Source organism: Streptopelia decaocto (assembly GCF_964273445.1).
Source record: "Streptopelia decaocto genome assembly, chromosome: 15".
Taxonomy (NCBI): Eukaryota; Metazoa; Chordata; class Aves; order Columbiformes; family Columbidae; genus Streptopelia; species Streptopelia decaocto.
In genome coordinates this window covers 14,039,566-14,053,171 of record NC_138670.1, presented here as the reverse complement: position 1 = coordinate 14,053,171, position 13,606 = coordinate 14,039,566, and the positions used below count along the sequence as shown (strand labels likewise).

General features: G+C 56.8%; 2 protein-coding genes across 3 annotated transcripts in view; both read left to right on the top strand.

The window, feature by feature from the left end:
* AIFM3 (AIF family member 3) overlaps positions 1-9,739 on the top strand; it is a gene marked incomplete at both ends in the record, with an annotated part of 36,307 nt that extends 26,568 nt beyond the window's left edge. Inside the window, 7 exons of one of the 2 annotated variants that reach the window (XM_082066304.1) lie at positions 629-705; positions 1,445-1,562; positions 2,538-2,636; positions 3,010-3,085; positions 8,030-8,134; positions 9,159-9,179; positions 9,700-9,739. In XM_082066304.1, the coding sequence (XP_081922430.1) occupies positions 629-705; positions 1,445-1,562; positions 2,538-2,636; positions 3,010-3,085; positions 8,030-8,134; positions 9,159-9,179; positions 9,700-9,739 (536 nt within the window). The remainder of the gene's footprint in view (positions 1-628; positions 706-1,444; positions 1,563-2,537; positions 2,637-3,009; positions 3,086-8,029; positions 8,135-9,158; positions 9,180-9,699) is intronic. The other variant, XM_082066305.1, reaches the window with a different exon arrangement.
* A 2,101-nt stretch (positions 9,740-11,840) lies between these two features.
* LOC309446612 (transmembrane protein 17B-like) lies at positions 11,841-13,380 on the top strand (the record flags this gene model as incomplete). Its single annotated transcript, XM_082066479.1, has 4 exons — positions 11,841-11,958; positions 12,184-12,287; positions 12,611-12,724; positions 13,111-13,380. The coding sequence occupies 4 exons, from the start codon at positions 11,841-11,843 to the stop codon at positions 13,378-13,380; spliced, it is 606 nt and encodes a 201-aa protein (XP_081922605.1).
* Between the last annotated feature and the right edge of the window lie 226 nt (positions 13,381-13,606).

Genomic DNA, 13,606 nt, shown 5'->3' with positions numbered 1-13,606 from the left:
AATGCAACTGAAAATATATTTGGAAAATAGTAAAGGTTTTAGTAAGTTGAAACCAATTTCATCCTCTGAAGTTGTTTTTTGTTAAAAGACTCTCCAAACTGATTTATTTTTCCTCTGGCTTTTTTGTTCCTGTCCCTGCCATAGAAGAGGCTATTTGTCTCCTTTACACTTTAGGAAGAAAAAACAAACACTTTCTCACACTGTAACTTTTCCAAAGTTGCGGACTACTCTGATTTGCAAAAGCTAGAGAGAAAAAAAAAATCAAAAAAGGAAAAAGAAGGCTGAAGGAAAAGTACGCACTGTAAGGGAGGCAGAGGAGCCCTGCCTTTGGAAGCCTGGGGACTCCCTTTTAAATATACTTTTTTCCAAATATCTGTAAAAGAGAAGTGGATTGAAAATTATCTTCAAGCGTTAGAAAAAGGAGATGGGCAGATTCCAGCAGTGCGCTGGTGGCTGGGACAGCGGGAGGGGGGAGGAGGGCCAGGGGGTGGGAGGACGGGGGCTCCCGGAGCAGCCGCTGCCTTTGCCGTGGGGCAGACGGGTTGTCCTGGCTGTGGGGGGACCTGCTGGCCCCAGGGCTGTGGGGCCGCCTGGCTACTGTACCAGCAGCCCTTGCCTTCTCCCACAGGCGCCGTCCCGGCGACGGGCTTTCTGAAGCAGAGCGGCATCAACATCGACTCCAAAGGTTTCATCGTGGTCAACAAGGTGAGCATGGGGCAGACCCTGCCAGCGGGAGAGCAGGAGGAGCTGGGGCTGTTCCAGGGGCTCCTCCAAGCCAAGTTTCCCCAGGGCTCCAAACTGCTGTGGCAGGGACGGTTCATCTGCCAGGGTGCTGGGAGCCTCACGGTGGGGTGCCTGGGGGCGCCTGCAAGTGAGGGGTTTGCAAATCACAGCCCTGGGTGCTGGGGCTTGGGTCCATCTCAGATCCACCCCGGAATGGTGGGGATATCTGGGGGAAAAGAAATGGAGAAAGATCCATCTTTTCAAGGATCACAAAGGATCTCATCCTTCCCTTCCACCACCAGTGACTCCAATGGGCGCAGTGCTGGTGCTGCTGGGTGGTGTGTGCCATGAACAAGGAGCATGTTGGGGGGCTGCCTCTGCTGTGGGGGCTCATTCCCACCTGCCCCTGCGCTTATTGCTCATGCGTGCAATGAGCCAGGCTCTGTTTGTGAACTCCAGCAGATGCCAACTTCTAAGGGGTCTCCAGCACACCGGTCTGTGTCTTGCTTTACTGGGTAACCCACTGGCAGAAGGATGCTCCAGGTCCCTGCCTGCATGATCCACTTTGAAAGTGGAGAATGTTATATCCCATCTGCCTGGGGGTCCCACAGCCGAGCAGAGGTTGTCCCCATGCCCTAGGGACTGTGACGGCTCTCAGGCAGTCCCTGTTTGCTGTAGGGTGCAAACCCCATCCACGTGCACTTCTGCTTCCCCCCTGCAGATGATGCAAACCAACATCCCTGGAGTCTTCGCAGCTGGTGATGCTGTCACGTTCCCACTGGCCTTGAGGAATAATAAGAAGGTGAACGTCCCTCACTGGCAGATGGCCCATATGCATGGTAGGTGCTTCACTTTGCAACAGCAAATTGCTTAATTCTTTTCCAGATTCCTGGGAAATTTCCAAACCCTCTAGTGAGAGAATGAGACAACTGCCAGTAGGGAAGCCGGGCAGTTGTACTAAACCTTTTGATGCACATGTATTTTACCCTGTCTGATACGCTTTCATTTGTCAGCATTCTCGATGTGCATTGCCTAACGATGCCTCATTACAAAACCAGATGCCCGGGGATGGGCTTTCCCAAACACCATGTGCTCCCAGGCACCTGCAGTGACTGCAGGAGCCTGATCATCCCCTTGCCCTGGGGCTCTGAGGAGCTCACATCCTGATACCAGCTCAGGCTCACATCCCCGGCTGGGCTGCCCACGCTGCCAGGCTGGCCCGGGACTGTGCTGCAGGGCTGAGACCTTTCTCCCCTTCACACCAGCAAGCCTGGAAACCCTGGTGTGACAAGCTGCCCTGGAGCTTTCCGAGGCCACAACCCCATGGGGAGGTTGACCTCCAAGTAGGTGGGTGCCCTGGGTGGGAGATTCTGGACCCACACCTGTTCACTTTTGGACACAGCCTCTGGATCGTTCTGATCCAGCCATGCCCCCGTGGCCAGGACCATGCCCTAACAGTCTCCATGCCCTCAGGGATTTATCCATCCCTTCCCCATTTGAGGTGGCAGCTCATGAAGCTCTCAGCCCTGTCACCCCGCAGAAGCTGAGCTGAAACATCGGTCCTGCTGGCGGAGGTGACGTGTCAGCGGGAGCCGCGCTGCCGGGAGCAGCCCCAGCCCAGCCCTGGAGGATGTGATGTGCTGCCTCGTTGGTGCTTGTTGCAGTATGGGTCTTTGTCAGCCTGTGCAGAAGGCCTTGGCTTCCCTGTACTTTGGGACTGGCGATGTCAATGCCATGCTGTGACCAGAGGGCAGAGCTCAACGCTTGCTCTGGCGTGGAGCTTCCTCACTTAATCTGCCACTTCTCTCTTCCAGGCCGTGTAGCCGCGCTGAACATGCTGGCCCATGGCGTGGAGATCAGCACAGTCCCGTATCTGTGGACTGCTATGTTCGGGAAGAGCATCCGATACGCAGGTATGGGGCTCCCCACGGCTGCTGCACTTTGTGCTGGCGGAGGGGAAGCCACAGCCGCCCCCCTTGCTGCGGACCCTCCGCACCAGCCTCTGCCCCCCGCCCGCTGCCCTGCCTGGCTCCTGAGGGGGCCGGTATCTCTTCCGAAACCCGTCTGCTCACGGCATGGGGTGCAGGGCCAGAGGGTCCAGTACAAACAGTCTCTCTGCACTTGCACCTCTCTGAAAGAAGGGGTGCTTCTCAGTACCCCATCTTCCAGTGCTCATCTCTCAGTGACTGCAGGATGCTCTTTGTGTGGTTCTGCACTGAAACGCTCTGTCTTAGGGGCTGGATCCAGAGAAATTATTGCTGAATCCACTTCTTCTCTACATTCCAGGCCATGGGGAAGGGTTCGATGACGTTGTCATTCAGGGAGATTTAGATGAACTGAAGTTTGTGGCATTTTATACCAAGTAAGTGTTTTTCTTCTCCACATCCCTACATAGGCATTTGTCTAAGCATGTCCTTCTAGGCTGTAAAATATTTTTGCCAGAGCTTCTACCAGTTAGTTTTGTTCCTCTCTGGACACAAAGGCTGAAGGACATTAATGAAAGGCCATAGAGAAAGAATGTGCTAAGCATAAAGTAAGTTAACCTGGTCTTTAGACCTAATGTCTCTGCCAGGTGTAAGCACTTTGTCTGTTCACAGAATATCTGGGAGTAGATAATGGCTTCTATCAATTTGTTGCTGGCAATTCCTATCAAGGATTTCCTTCCCATCTTATCACTGTGTTAATGATCTGTGACCAGGGCTGGACTGGAAGCTCAAACATCACAGTTTAACAAATTAAGCTCAAAAAACTCTATTAGAAACTGAAGATTAGCAAGAGTTCAGGAGCCTTTGTTACACCCGTAGTGAAACCCAGCTCTCCCCAGGCTAGGAGCCTGCCTGGGAACACTTTCCTGAGATGCACTGGCAGTCAGCATGTGTTGCCTTGGCTGTTCTTGAGCCCTGCTGGCTGTTTAGACTGGCAAGACTGCATCATTAATTTATCCCCAAAATATTTGCTGCTGTTTATTCTTTTGTTGCCTTTGTCCTATCCCAATCTGAACTCAATGGCCGTGGAGCCTCCCCATGCCTGGAGATGGAGGGGATTTCTTCAGGTGCTTTGCAGAGTTCGTGTCACTGGGGCTCTGTCCCCTGCCTGATGTCCCTCACCGTCTCTGCTCCACCTCCACCTCCCCAGGGGTGGCTGCTTGCCCCCATCACTGCGGGTGGAGCCTGGCAGTTGGATGTGTCCATGGGGCTTGCAGGGGCACGGGGCTCACCTTGTCACCCCATGGCATGAGCCACCAGGTCCCCAGCGCGCACCCTCCTTCTCCTGGTGCCTGTGGACCTTGGATGAAAACCTGCTGGACACGATGGGCTCCAGCACACACCAGCACCCAGGGGCCTTTGGCAGACACACACCTCTGAGCTCTCTGGCTGGATTGCCTAACAGGGCAGGTTTGTGCCAAGGCACCCCCTGCACTGGGGACATTGCACAGCCACAGCCACGGGGCTGTCAGCCTCCACCCCCGACATTTCGACATGCATTGAAATCACATAACTGCTAACGCAGCATTTTAAAACAGAGTCTGCTCAGTGAGTGTAAGCTAGGGGAATGTTAAAACCCCTTTTTGGCTGCAGTGGTTTGCAGAGTTGGGTGTACTTTTGGTGCTGCATCCCCTGTAGAGCCATTCCACAGCCATTGTGTTGTCCCGTCTCGGGTCCTCTGGCCTCACTGGCAGTCCCCCGCCTGCAGCAAATGCAGCTTTATGGGGTCAGGCATCCATAAGCCGCACTGCCACACATTTATTTACAGCATATAATCTTTGAAACCTCTATTCCTCCTTTCCATACCATAGCATTTAGCTTTTTATCCCAATCCTAATTAGAAAGGAAATGTCAGATTGCTTTAATTAAACATCTGTAGGGCCTCTTCAAAAGGAAAGCCCCGAGCAAGGTGCACAATCCCTGCTCGGTGCATCCGGCGCTCAGCGTGGGGCCGGCGGTGCCGGGGCAGAGCTGCGGCAGGCGGGAGTGCCGGGCTCGGTGGGGGACCCCGCTAAGCTCTGTGTTGTTCTGCCACCCAGGAGGAGCTCCTGGAGGTGGGTTTTGGGCACCAGGACAGCATCCTGCGCCGAGAGCTGGAGGTACCGGGGAGCGCTGGCTGGCGGGGACCAGCTCCCGCTGCTTTGCTCGGCTCTAATCAAGTTCCCGTCTCCGTTTCTGTGAGAGGCCACCGGGAGTGTTTCTTCCTCCTTTTCTTGTTCGGTGATAGTTCTGCTGGTTGATGCTAATGCTTTTGGACTGAGGAAACTGTCCTAACTCAGCCATTCCCTCCTGCTTCCTTCTGCTGTGCCCACCCAAAGGTTTGGACTCTTCTCCTCCTGGCACGTGCTGTCTTGGTTGCTGCATGAATGGTGGTTCCTACTCCTGGAGCCTGTCCTTAGCACTGACTTTCACAATAAGGCTCTTTTTTTCCCCAGAATGTGAAGATTAAAGCTTTTCGCTTATCCCTGTCCAGAGCTGTGTGAGCTGTGCAGGACTCAGCGTGAGGCCCTGTGCCAGGAGGTGCATGGGACAGTGACCTGCAGGTGTCCCCATGGGACACTGTGCTTGCTGAAGCACCTCAGCCGGAACAGACCAATGTCATCCCAACCCTTGGGGATCTTGGGATATCCAGGGAATTGCTGTGGTTGTCTTCTTCACGGTTCCCCACTTTTGTTGCATTGAACCCTGCAGAGGAAGGGAAGACCATGTAGACACAGAGCTCGTCCACAGTGCTCCATCTTCCCTCAGCCTGTATGCCAAGGCTTCTGATTGCTTCAGATCCCATGTTTAGGAAGGGCACTCTTGTTGCCCCTAAAGACCTTTTGAAAAAGAAGGATCCCTCCTGGCTTCCTCATGTGTTAGACAAACTGTTTAAAACCCACTGCTGATGGGGGATGCTCCAGCTCACCGGCACCCATCACACAAGGACCAGCTGCCCCGTGTCTTGCTGATGGAAATGTCTGGGCTGCATCTCCTTCCTGGCTGGTTATGTCAGGCGGTGGTTGGGCTTGAGGCTCAGTCAGTGGGTGTCTGATGGGATTACATATTCCTTTTATTTCCTTTGCACACCTTGGTTATTTCTTCGCTTTGAATGGCACACATTCCCCTGGTTTTGATGGATAGGTCCCCAACTGCTTTGTGTTTCCCGGCTGGGAACTGGCAGGAAACCAAACCCACAGGAAACCACTGAAGCTTCAAGTCCGTGTGGTGTGAAGGTGTTGCAGAACCTCCCAGGAGTCCTGCAGCCTCAGTCCCCGTTGTGTGCTGAGCACCAGAGGCATCAAGCAATGATGAAGCAGCCAAGGCCAAGGCCCCGTGTGATGTCAAGAACTGCCTGTAGGGTCTCCCCAGGCGGTGGTTCATAGTGGGATGGGGCAGTTTGCATTTCTGAACTTAGACCAACAGGAGAAGACAAAATCTGCACTGCAGTACCATCAGGTACTGCTGTAAGTGTCTTGGAAGAAGACTGTCTGTCTCCTGCAAAGAAAACTCTTCAGTCCCTACACATATCATTGGAGTTAAATCCTGGGGAGGGCTGTCCTGGCCTGGGGAGGGTGCAGGTCCTCATTTACATCCAGCAGGACATCAGACACCACAGCAGAGGCAGGCTCAGAAAGCAAAGAGCTCTTCCAAATCACAGCAGCAGCCTTTGAATGTGACAGCCCAGCAGGCAGTTCAGCTGGACACATGCACATGTTGTAATCTTCTCGGATGGTTAATTATCCATGCTGCCTGCCACAGATGCCTGTTTTCTGGTGTGAATTTATTCCTCATCGATGTCTGTCCACGACTCCTTTTTCTCACATTGTCTTCTGGGTGGAAGATCTGCAGGCTGTCAGAAGTGCCCTCTGTTGTAGGTACACATCCCTGCACTGAGCTGAGGAGGCTCAGGACGGGATTTGCAATGACATCCGAGTCCTGCTCTAGAGCTCCTCGCAGCCTTGTGGCTGCCCCTTCCTGCTGCCATTCCCATGGAGCAGCAACCCATGCCGGAGCCTGGCCAGTGTCAGTCCATCTCTGGGTCTAGTTGGTGTGGACTAAGCTGAGGACAAGCTCCGGTGGTTCTGGAGAAGATTCTGGGCTCCTGGTCTGCTCTGCCCTCCTGTGCTCACCCACAAATGGGGAAGCCAGACCGCTGCTCTGTTTCTGTCTTGCTTTCCCTTATTAGCACTGAGCTTATTTAGGAATCACAGCATTCTGTGACAGGTAGTTTTCTGTGATGGAGCTACCCCATGGCTTTGTGGGGCAGCTGTGAGAGATGATTTCAACTGCCATGGCTCTGTGAAGGTGAAGTTTCCTCCAAAACGTCTCTTCTGCTCTCCTTCTCCTGGGAATCAGGCACATGTTTCCCCCCAGCTGCTCTTTGCTCTGTTTGTTACAGAGCTCTTTGGCAGCAGATTGAAGAGCAGATCTTAATTTGTTGGGTGCTTACTCAACAATATCACCAGTGTTTCATGTCTTACCCACACACCTTCTCTGATCTTTAACTTGTTTGTTTATTAAGTTATCTATTTATGAGTCATCTCCTGAATTCAGTCTTTGAAGATTTATGCTCAGGTTGACCTCTGCAAACCTCAAAGCAGAAGAGTCCTTCTTGTTTGCCTTCTGACCTTTAGCCAAAGTTCCTTCAGCATTTTTACATCTCTTCCCTTCGGCTTCGTTTGTTTCCCACTCAGCCCCTGAGGCTGTGTGATGGTCAGCTGGACCGGGACACGCTGCTGGCAGGGGTTTGGACCCTCTGTTGGCCGCCCCAGCGGTCCCAGGGCTCTGGGAGGAACGTGCCTGTGCAGCAGCTCAGAGGTGGGCGCTCTGCCCACGGGGAGGTGGGGATCGGGAGGGGGATGTGGAGCAGCACAACCGTCCCACAGGGGAATCCTGACCACCCTCTTCTCCGCTTCCTCGGCACAGGACAGCAGACCAGGGATCACCTGCCCGGATGGCAGCAACACTGGCATCCTTGCTGATGTCTTGGGTTTTATTCACCATGAAACCCACCTTTGCTGGCGTTTTCCAACAGGTGCCAGGGTGCCCAGAGCTGTCTGGATCTCCTGGGCTCTCTGGTGATGCTCACCACAGCAGTGTGTGAGCGTCGGTGACACCACAGCGGCGCCAGCCTGGAGCACCAGTGCTGAGCCTGAGCCTGTCTCTTGTCCCACACCACCAGCACAGTCCCCACAGTGCTCACACTGGGGATGGGTCCTGGCCCTGGAGCAGCAGGTGTTTCTCTTTGCTTCCTGCTTCTCTCCAGCATGTTGCTTTTTGGGTGATGGAGCCGTGGCCACCCGGGGCTGCCCTAACCGCTCTGCTCTGCCCGGCCCTAGGAGTGACGAGGTGGTGGCTGTGGCCAGCATGAACTACGACCCTATCGTGTCCAAGGTGGCTGAGGTCCTGGCTGCCGGCAGGACCATCCGAAAGCGCGATGTGGAGTAAGTAGATGTCCTGCAGAGACAGCGATTCTGGGGCAGGGGCCAAGCACAGACACGGGGAGCAGGGCAGGGCTGAGAATCCCAAAGCCAGACCCCAATGGGCAGCTCCTTCCCGCTGCTCCCCACTCTGTACCTTTCTTGCATTTCTCACTCCATCCCCCCAAGTGCTGCCTCCCAGACACCTCCAAGTCTGACATCCCACTCACAGGGGGCTTGTCTTGAACACTAGGATGCAAATCCTTGCACAGAGTCAATGGCACAGTGGTGCTCACTGCCACCTGCACTGGCACATCACCAAGGCAGCACTGCCTGATGCTGGGGTGACCCTGGGCAGCAGCCAGCGAGGGGACCGCAGAGAGGGGACCACAGAGAGGGACTGGCTGCACTGCCTGTGCACAAACCTCTGGAACAGCAAAACACAGAGAGCTCTCAGTGCCAGGGCACCGGCCCTTGGTGTCTCAGCCTCTGGTTCGTTGGGGTGTAGCTCATAGGAAAAGTGCATTTTTCTCCACCTGGGTTTTAAGAATTTGCACAGGAAAGAGCACACCCCTGCATGCAGAGGGTGGGTGCCGAGTGTGTCCTGCTGGAAGACAAACACCAGGAGGTTGTAACAGATCGGAAGGAGCCTTTAGAGTGGGAATCAGAGCTGAGAGGGGAATGTGGGTCCCTGTCCCTACGATGTTTCCATTTCAGTTTCACATCTGGGCTAAAAGCAGACGTTTTCAAGAGCTGGGGGAGAGGAGCACTGCCAGCCCCCAGGCTCCCCTGGGACAGGGAGCACATTGAGGGTCCATGTGGCCACCAGTGACTGGGGCTGGGCTGCACCCATCGCCTCCAGTGCATTGGGAAATGGTTGCTGGCCTCCCAGTTTGCAGCTGGGAGGCAGGTGGCATCTCATGGGCAGCCCAGCAGCGTGGGGAGCTGCTGGGCGCACGGCAGGGCTCGGTGAACCCAAAGGAAGCCAAGCCACCTAACCCCGAGTGTCTTTTCTCTCTCTGTCTCCTGCTGCTTTCACACCTTTTAGGCTGTTTGTCCGTCATGGCAAGTACGTTCGGTTTGTGGTTCCGGGTGTGCTGGGTGTGGAGGGCTGGCGGGAGGGACAGCCGGACCCTTGCTTGGGCCACGTCCCCGATCCCTGCATGGGGACACTGGTCACACTGGTTTTGCAGCCCCCACGCCCCCGGGGCGATGACAGTGTGTTGGGGGGCTGGGGGTGGCAGGAGCTGTGTCCCCTGTGCAGGGTGCTGTGCACAGATCTGCCAGGAACACAACAGGCAGCTGCCTTCCAGCTGGACCAGCTCAGCCAGGGAGGTGCCTGCCATTCGGTGCTTTTCCAAGAGTTTTCAGCTGAATGCCAGAGGGGCTCGTCTTAAGTTAGAAAAGTACTGATTGAACTCAGTTTTATATGGAATTGAGGCTCTGCATGTGATTTTTGTGGAGAGTTGCAGTGACAGGTGTGTGAGGACAGGCTGGCTGTGCCTCTGCGCCCAGGCACCCCACGCGGATTCGCTTGCGCACGCTGGGAAACATCTCACAGCACCGCTGTTTTTTTCTCTTTTTGTCAGAACTGGAGATATGTCCTGGCTAACAGGGAAAGGCTCCTAACGCTGGCCACGTCTGCGCCCTCCTGACCCCGTGCTCCGTGGGGGGCGCGGATGGCAGCACCACAACACGCGGGGACACTGCAGCTGAGTCATTTCCCTCCGAGACTTGGATGAGCCCCACAGCTGTCACTGCAGACTTACCTGCTCAGCCATGGCTCCTTCGCCCCGGTCCCAGCTGGGCTGGGGCTCTGCAGCTGCAGTTCCCTGGGGACACTGGGAGAGCGGCCCCGGGGGAGCGGGGCACAGGAGCCGCAGATGGTCTGTGGGGTCCCCAGGTGGCTCTGCCCAAGCACACCCCTCACCCCCATGGACAGTGCGAGTGCCTTTCGTCGCTCCCTGTGCTCTCAAGCACGTTGCCCCTTCCCAAATCCCCTTCACTCCCAGCTGAGCTCCAACGCACAACCCCTCAGAGCCCAACATCGCTCCTTGTCCGCATGGCTGCAGCGCTTGCCACGGCTCTCCCGTGCCCACCCACCCCAGGGAGCACCTGAGGGGGCCGGGGACGTGGGGTCATGTCAGGTGGTCTCTAGACAGCCTGTGTTTGTGTTTCACGTCCTCCCTTCTCCAGGCTGGCTGCCCTCCCCAGCCCCCCGGCACAGGTGAGTCCCGGCACAAGCCGAGCGCTCTGGAGCTCCTCGGTCCCAGCACCTACAGCATCTCCGCATCCTGGAGCAGACAAGGGCTGCAGCGCTGCTCCCCGTGTCTCGGGGCTTGGTTTGGGCTTGGGCACTGGCAGCCCTCGACCGCCCCTCGGGGGTGACCCTGCAGGGGTGCGACAGCCAGACCGCAGGGCTCGGGAGCCGTCCCCCCGCCAGCTCTGTGACGTCTCTGTCCTTACCGATTACTGCAGGATTAGCGCTGCTGCTGAGATGTCACTCAAGGAAAAGTAGCTGGAGGAGTATTTCTGGCTGTCTTCCAGCCTTCATCACTCATTCCTCCTGTCACCTAGTGACAAGGCTGCGTTTCTCATCTCAGCTTTCCATGGCGGTGCTCTGCTGTCATGTTTTCTGCCCCTTGCTGGAAGAGCCTTATCCCCAGCTCCGGAGTGGCCCTGGCCAGCCCACAGCCCCATCTCCATCAGCTCAGCAGAGCTGGGGTGAGAACCCCCTGGAGAGCCCCCAGTGCTCTGTCCTGAGCAAGGTGTTTCCCCAGCAGTCACTGTTATACCCTGAGCCCAAAGCAAGAGGATTTATATTTTTCATTTGATTCACCCCATATGAATTAAACCAATACTATTCTTGGGACCTGGATCATCTCTGATTCCTTCCGAGGCACTGGGTCACCTCTGCAGGTTGGCTGTGTGGTGGTGCAAGTGCCTGTTTCGTAGAGGTTTCCCACCTGTGTCTAGCTCACCTGTATTTTTTTCCACATTTTCTGATCTTTGCTGGGTAGAAACACCACCAGGCGTCTGTCTCATCGCAGGTGGGCTCTTCTGGTTGCACTGCAAGGCTTTGCCCAGGCAGCATGACCAGAGGGGACAATAGACAGTGACATGCATGCTCTGGTACACAGCCATGAACAGGGTCCCCTTTCTGAATCGTTATGTGTCTGCTGGATCCACTAAGGGACATGAACTTGCAAGTCTCATTTTAGGTCCCAAAAGGCGTCTGGGGACGCCGAGCAGTGCAGAGACCCACGGGGGCGGCACATTAGCGGGGAAGCTCACGGTGAGGGGTAAAATGCTCTGTGAGTCTGGAGGCTTTGGAGAAGCGTTTCTGGCGAAGAGCAGCATCCCCCCCCGGGCATCCTGGTCTGCCAGGGAGCTCTGAGCAATAGTCATGTTCATGTTCATGTTCATGTTCATGTTCATAGGACACAGCTGGGAGAAGGCGCAGCAGAGATGAGCGCTGCCCGCAGCTGGTGCTTGGGCTGGGGACACCAGCCCATCCCCAACATGGTGACAGAGGCAACTTGCTGCACCCTCCAACTTCCCTTGTAGGGTTGGTGTCTCAGGGCAATTCCCTCTCCCACATCTGCTACTGGCTCAGCAGCCCCGTCCCCAGGGAGCCAATGGCCGGGTGTCCTGCACATTAGCCCAGCCGGTCATCCTGTTAATGACCTTCTGGCTAATCCCAGCTGAGCCGGGCGATCAGAGCTCGGCCATGGCTGCGCACACCCCTCTGCCCGCCAACCTCCGCCGGGGCTTGGCAGCCTTCAGCGGCTCCCTCTTCATCAACAACAGGACCCGGGACAGCGGCGCTGCCCACACCCACCCCCCAGGTACGGGCAGTGCGGCCGGGGGCCTGGGGAGGGGGTTGCTGCTCAGCACAGCACCCATGCAGCTGGGCGCTTCTGAGGTGGGAACACCCAAAGGGTCCCTGCACCCACCCACCGAGGGGGGACAAAAGTAAGGGCATTAGCTGCGAACAGCAGAGCTGTGGCCCCGGCCCGGCAGGGCCGTCGCTGTCAGCTCTGCGCGAGGCCAGCCCTGCCTGCCCCGCGCAGCCCCCGCGCCGCTGGCCAGCCTGCCCCTCCAGATGATGCTCTACTTCAACGCCTGCTACTCCCCAGCGTGGTGCCTGGCCGAGGGGCTGATGCTGCAGCTGAAGGTACCGTCCTGTGGGGCACGTGGTGGGGGACCCGGCTCCTGCCCAGCATCCATGGGCATGCAGAGGCCACACAGAGCAAGGGAGGGGTAGCCTCTTCAAAATTAATGGGTCCACACACACCTGAGCAAAATGCCCCATCCCCTACAAGAGGGCTCATCTCCAGCTCCCAGAAATGGAAATTTTAAGAATAACCACTGAACTTTCCAAACAGAGCGGGTTAAATGAGGAGGGCAGAGCAGGCAGAGCTGGGTGGGAGCTGGCAGAGCGTGGGGAGGAGGGCACAGGGGACAGGGTGCTGGGACAAGGCTGTGCCCCTGTCACAGTACCACCTGCTGCCTTGGCACTACCAGTTCCTGCTGGTCGCTGCCTTCCTCATCCTCTCACTGGCTGAAGGCTCCCGCCTCTACCTGGGCTACGTGGGGAACCTGCAGGAGAAGGTAAGCACCATCTCTCTGCCATAGCCTCAAGTCCCCAGGGCTCGGTGCAGGACGGCCCTGCCAGGGGAGGGGTGGCTGTGCCAGATGTCCCCTTGCCCAGGGCCTGAGTGCCTGTCACCCTGTTCCTGAAGCCCTGCCCGGGAGGGGGAAATCACAGGTGCAAGGTAGAACCTGGGGGCAGAGGACAAGGGGAAGTCACTCGCTGTCCTGCTGTGTCCCTGCGCTGTGTGTATGATGCTCCAGCACTGAGCTCGACAGCATCTGACCACATCCAGGGACAGGAGTGACATCCCCGCTATCCAAATGCCGATGGCAGCAGTGACCGATGCAGGGAAGCCCTGGGGCAGAGGGTCCCCCCACCCCACTGGTGGCCTCTGCTCCCACAGGTGCCCGAGCTGGCCGGGTTCCTCCTCCTGTCCTTCCTGATCCAGCTCCCCCTCCTGCTCTTCCTGCTGACGGACGGCCGCGTCCTGCGCCTGCCGCTGGAGACAGCCGTGCACAGCCTGCTCCTGGCCTTCCTCCTGGCCGAGATCGCAGCCGCCTTCCTGGTGCTGAGGACCATGACCAGGCAGCTGGCGGCGCAGTTCCACCTGCGGCAGGTCAAGGAGCGCGGGGGAGGCTGGGGCAGGGGTGATGCTGCGGGATCCCTCCAATAAACGCTGCTCAGACCCCACTGCGCCTCCACACGGTGTTTTTGAGCCCACGGGAAGTGGGAGAGGGGGCTCAGTGCCCAAGATGCTGAGGGCCCCCCAGGGCTGTGCTTGGCTTCAGTGAGCATCAACCCCGGCAGGAACTGGCAGACACAGGAGCCAGCGCACCCCTCTGCAAGCCAGGACCAGCCAGTGCTGCCAGCCCCCCCAGCACAGCTGAGCTGGGAGGGGG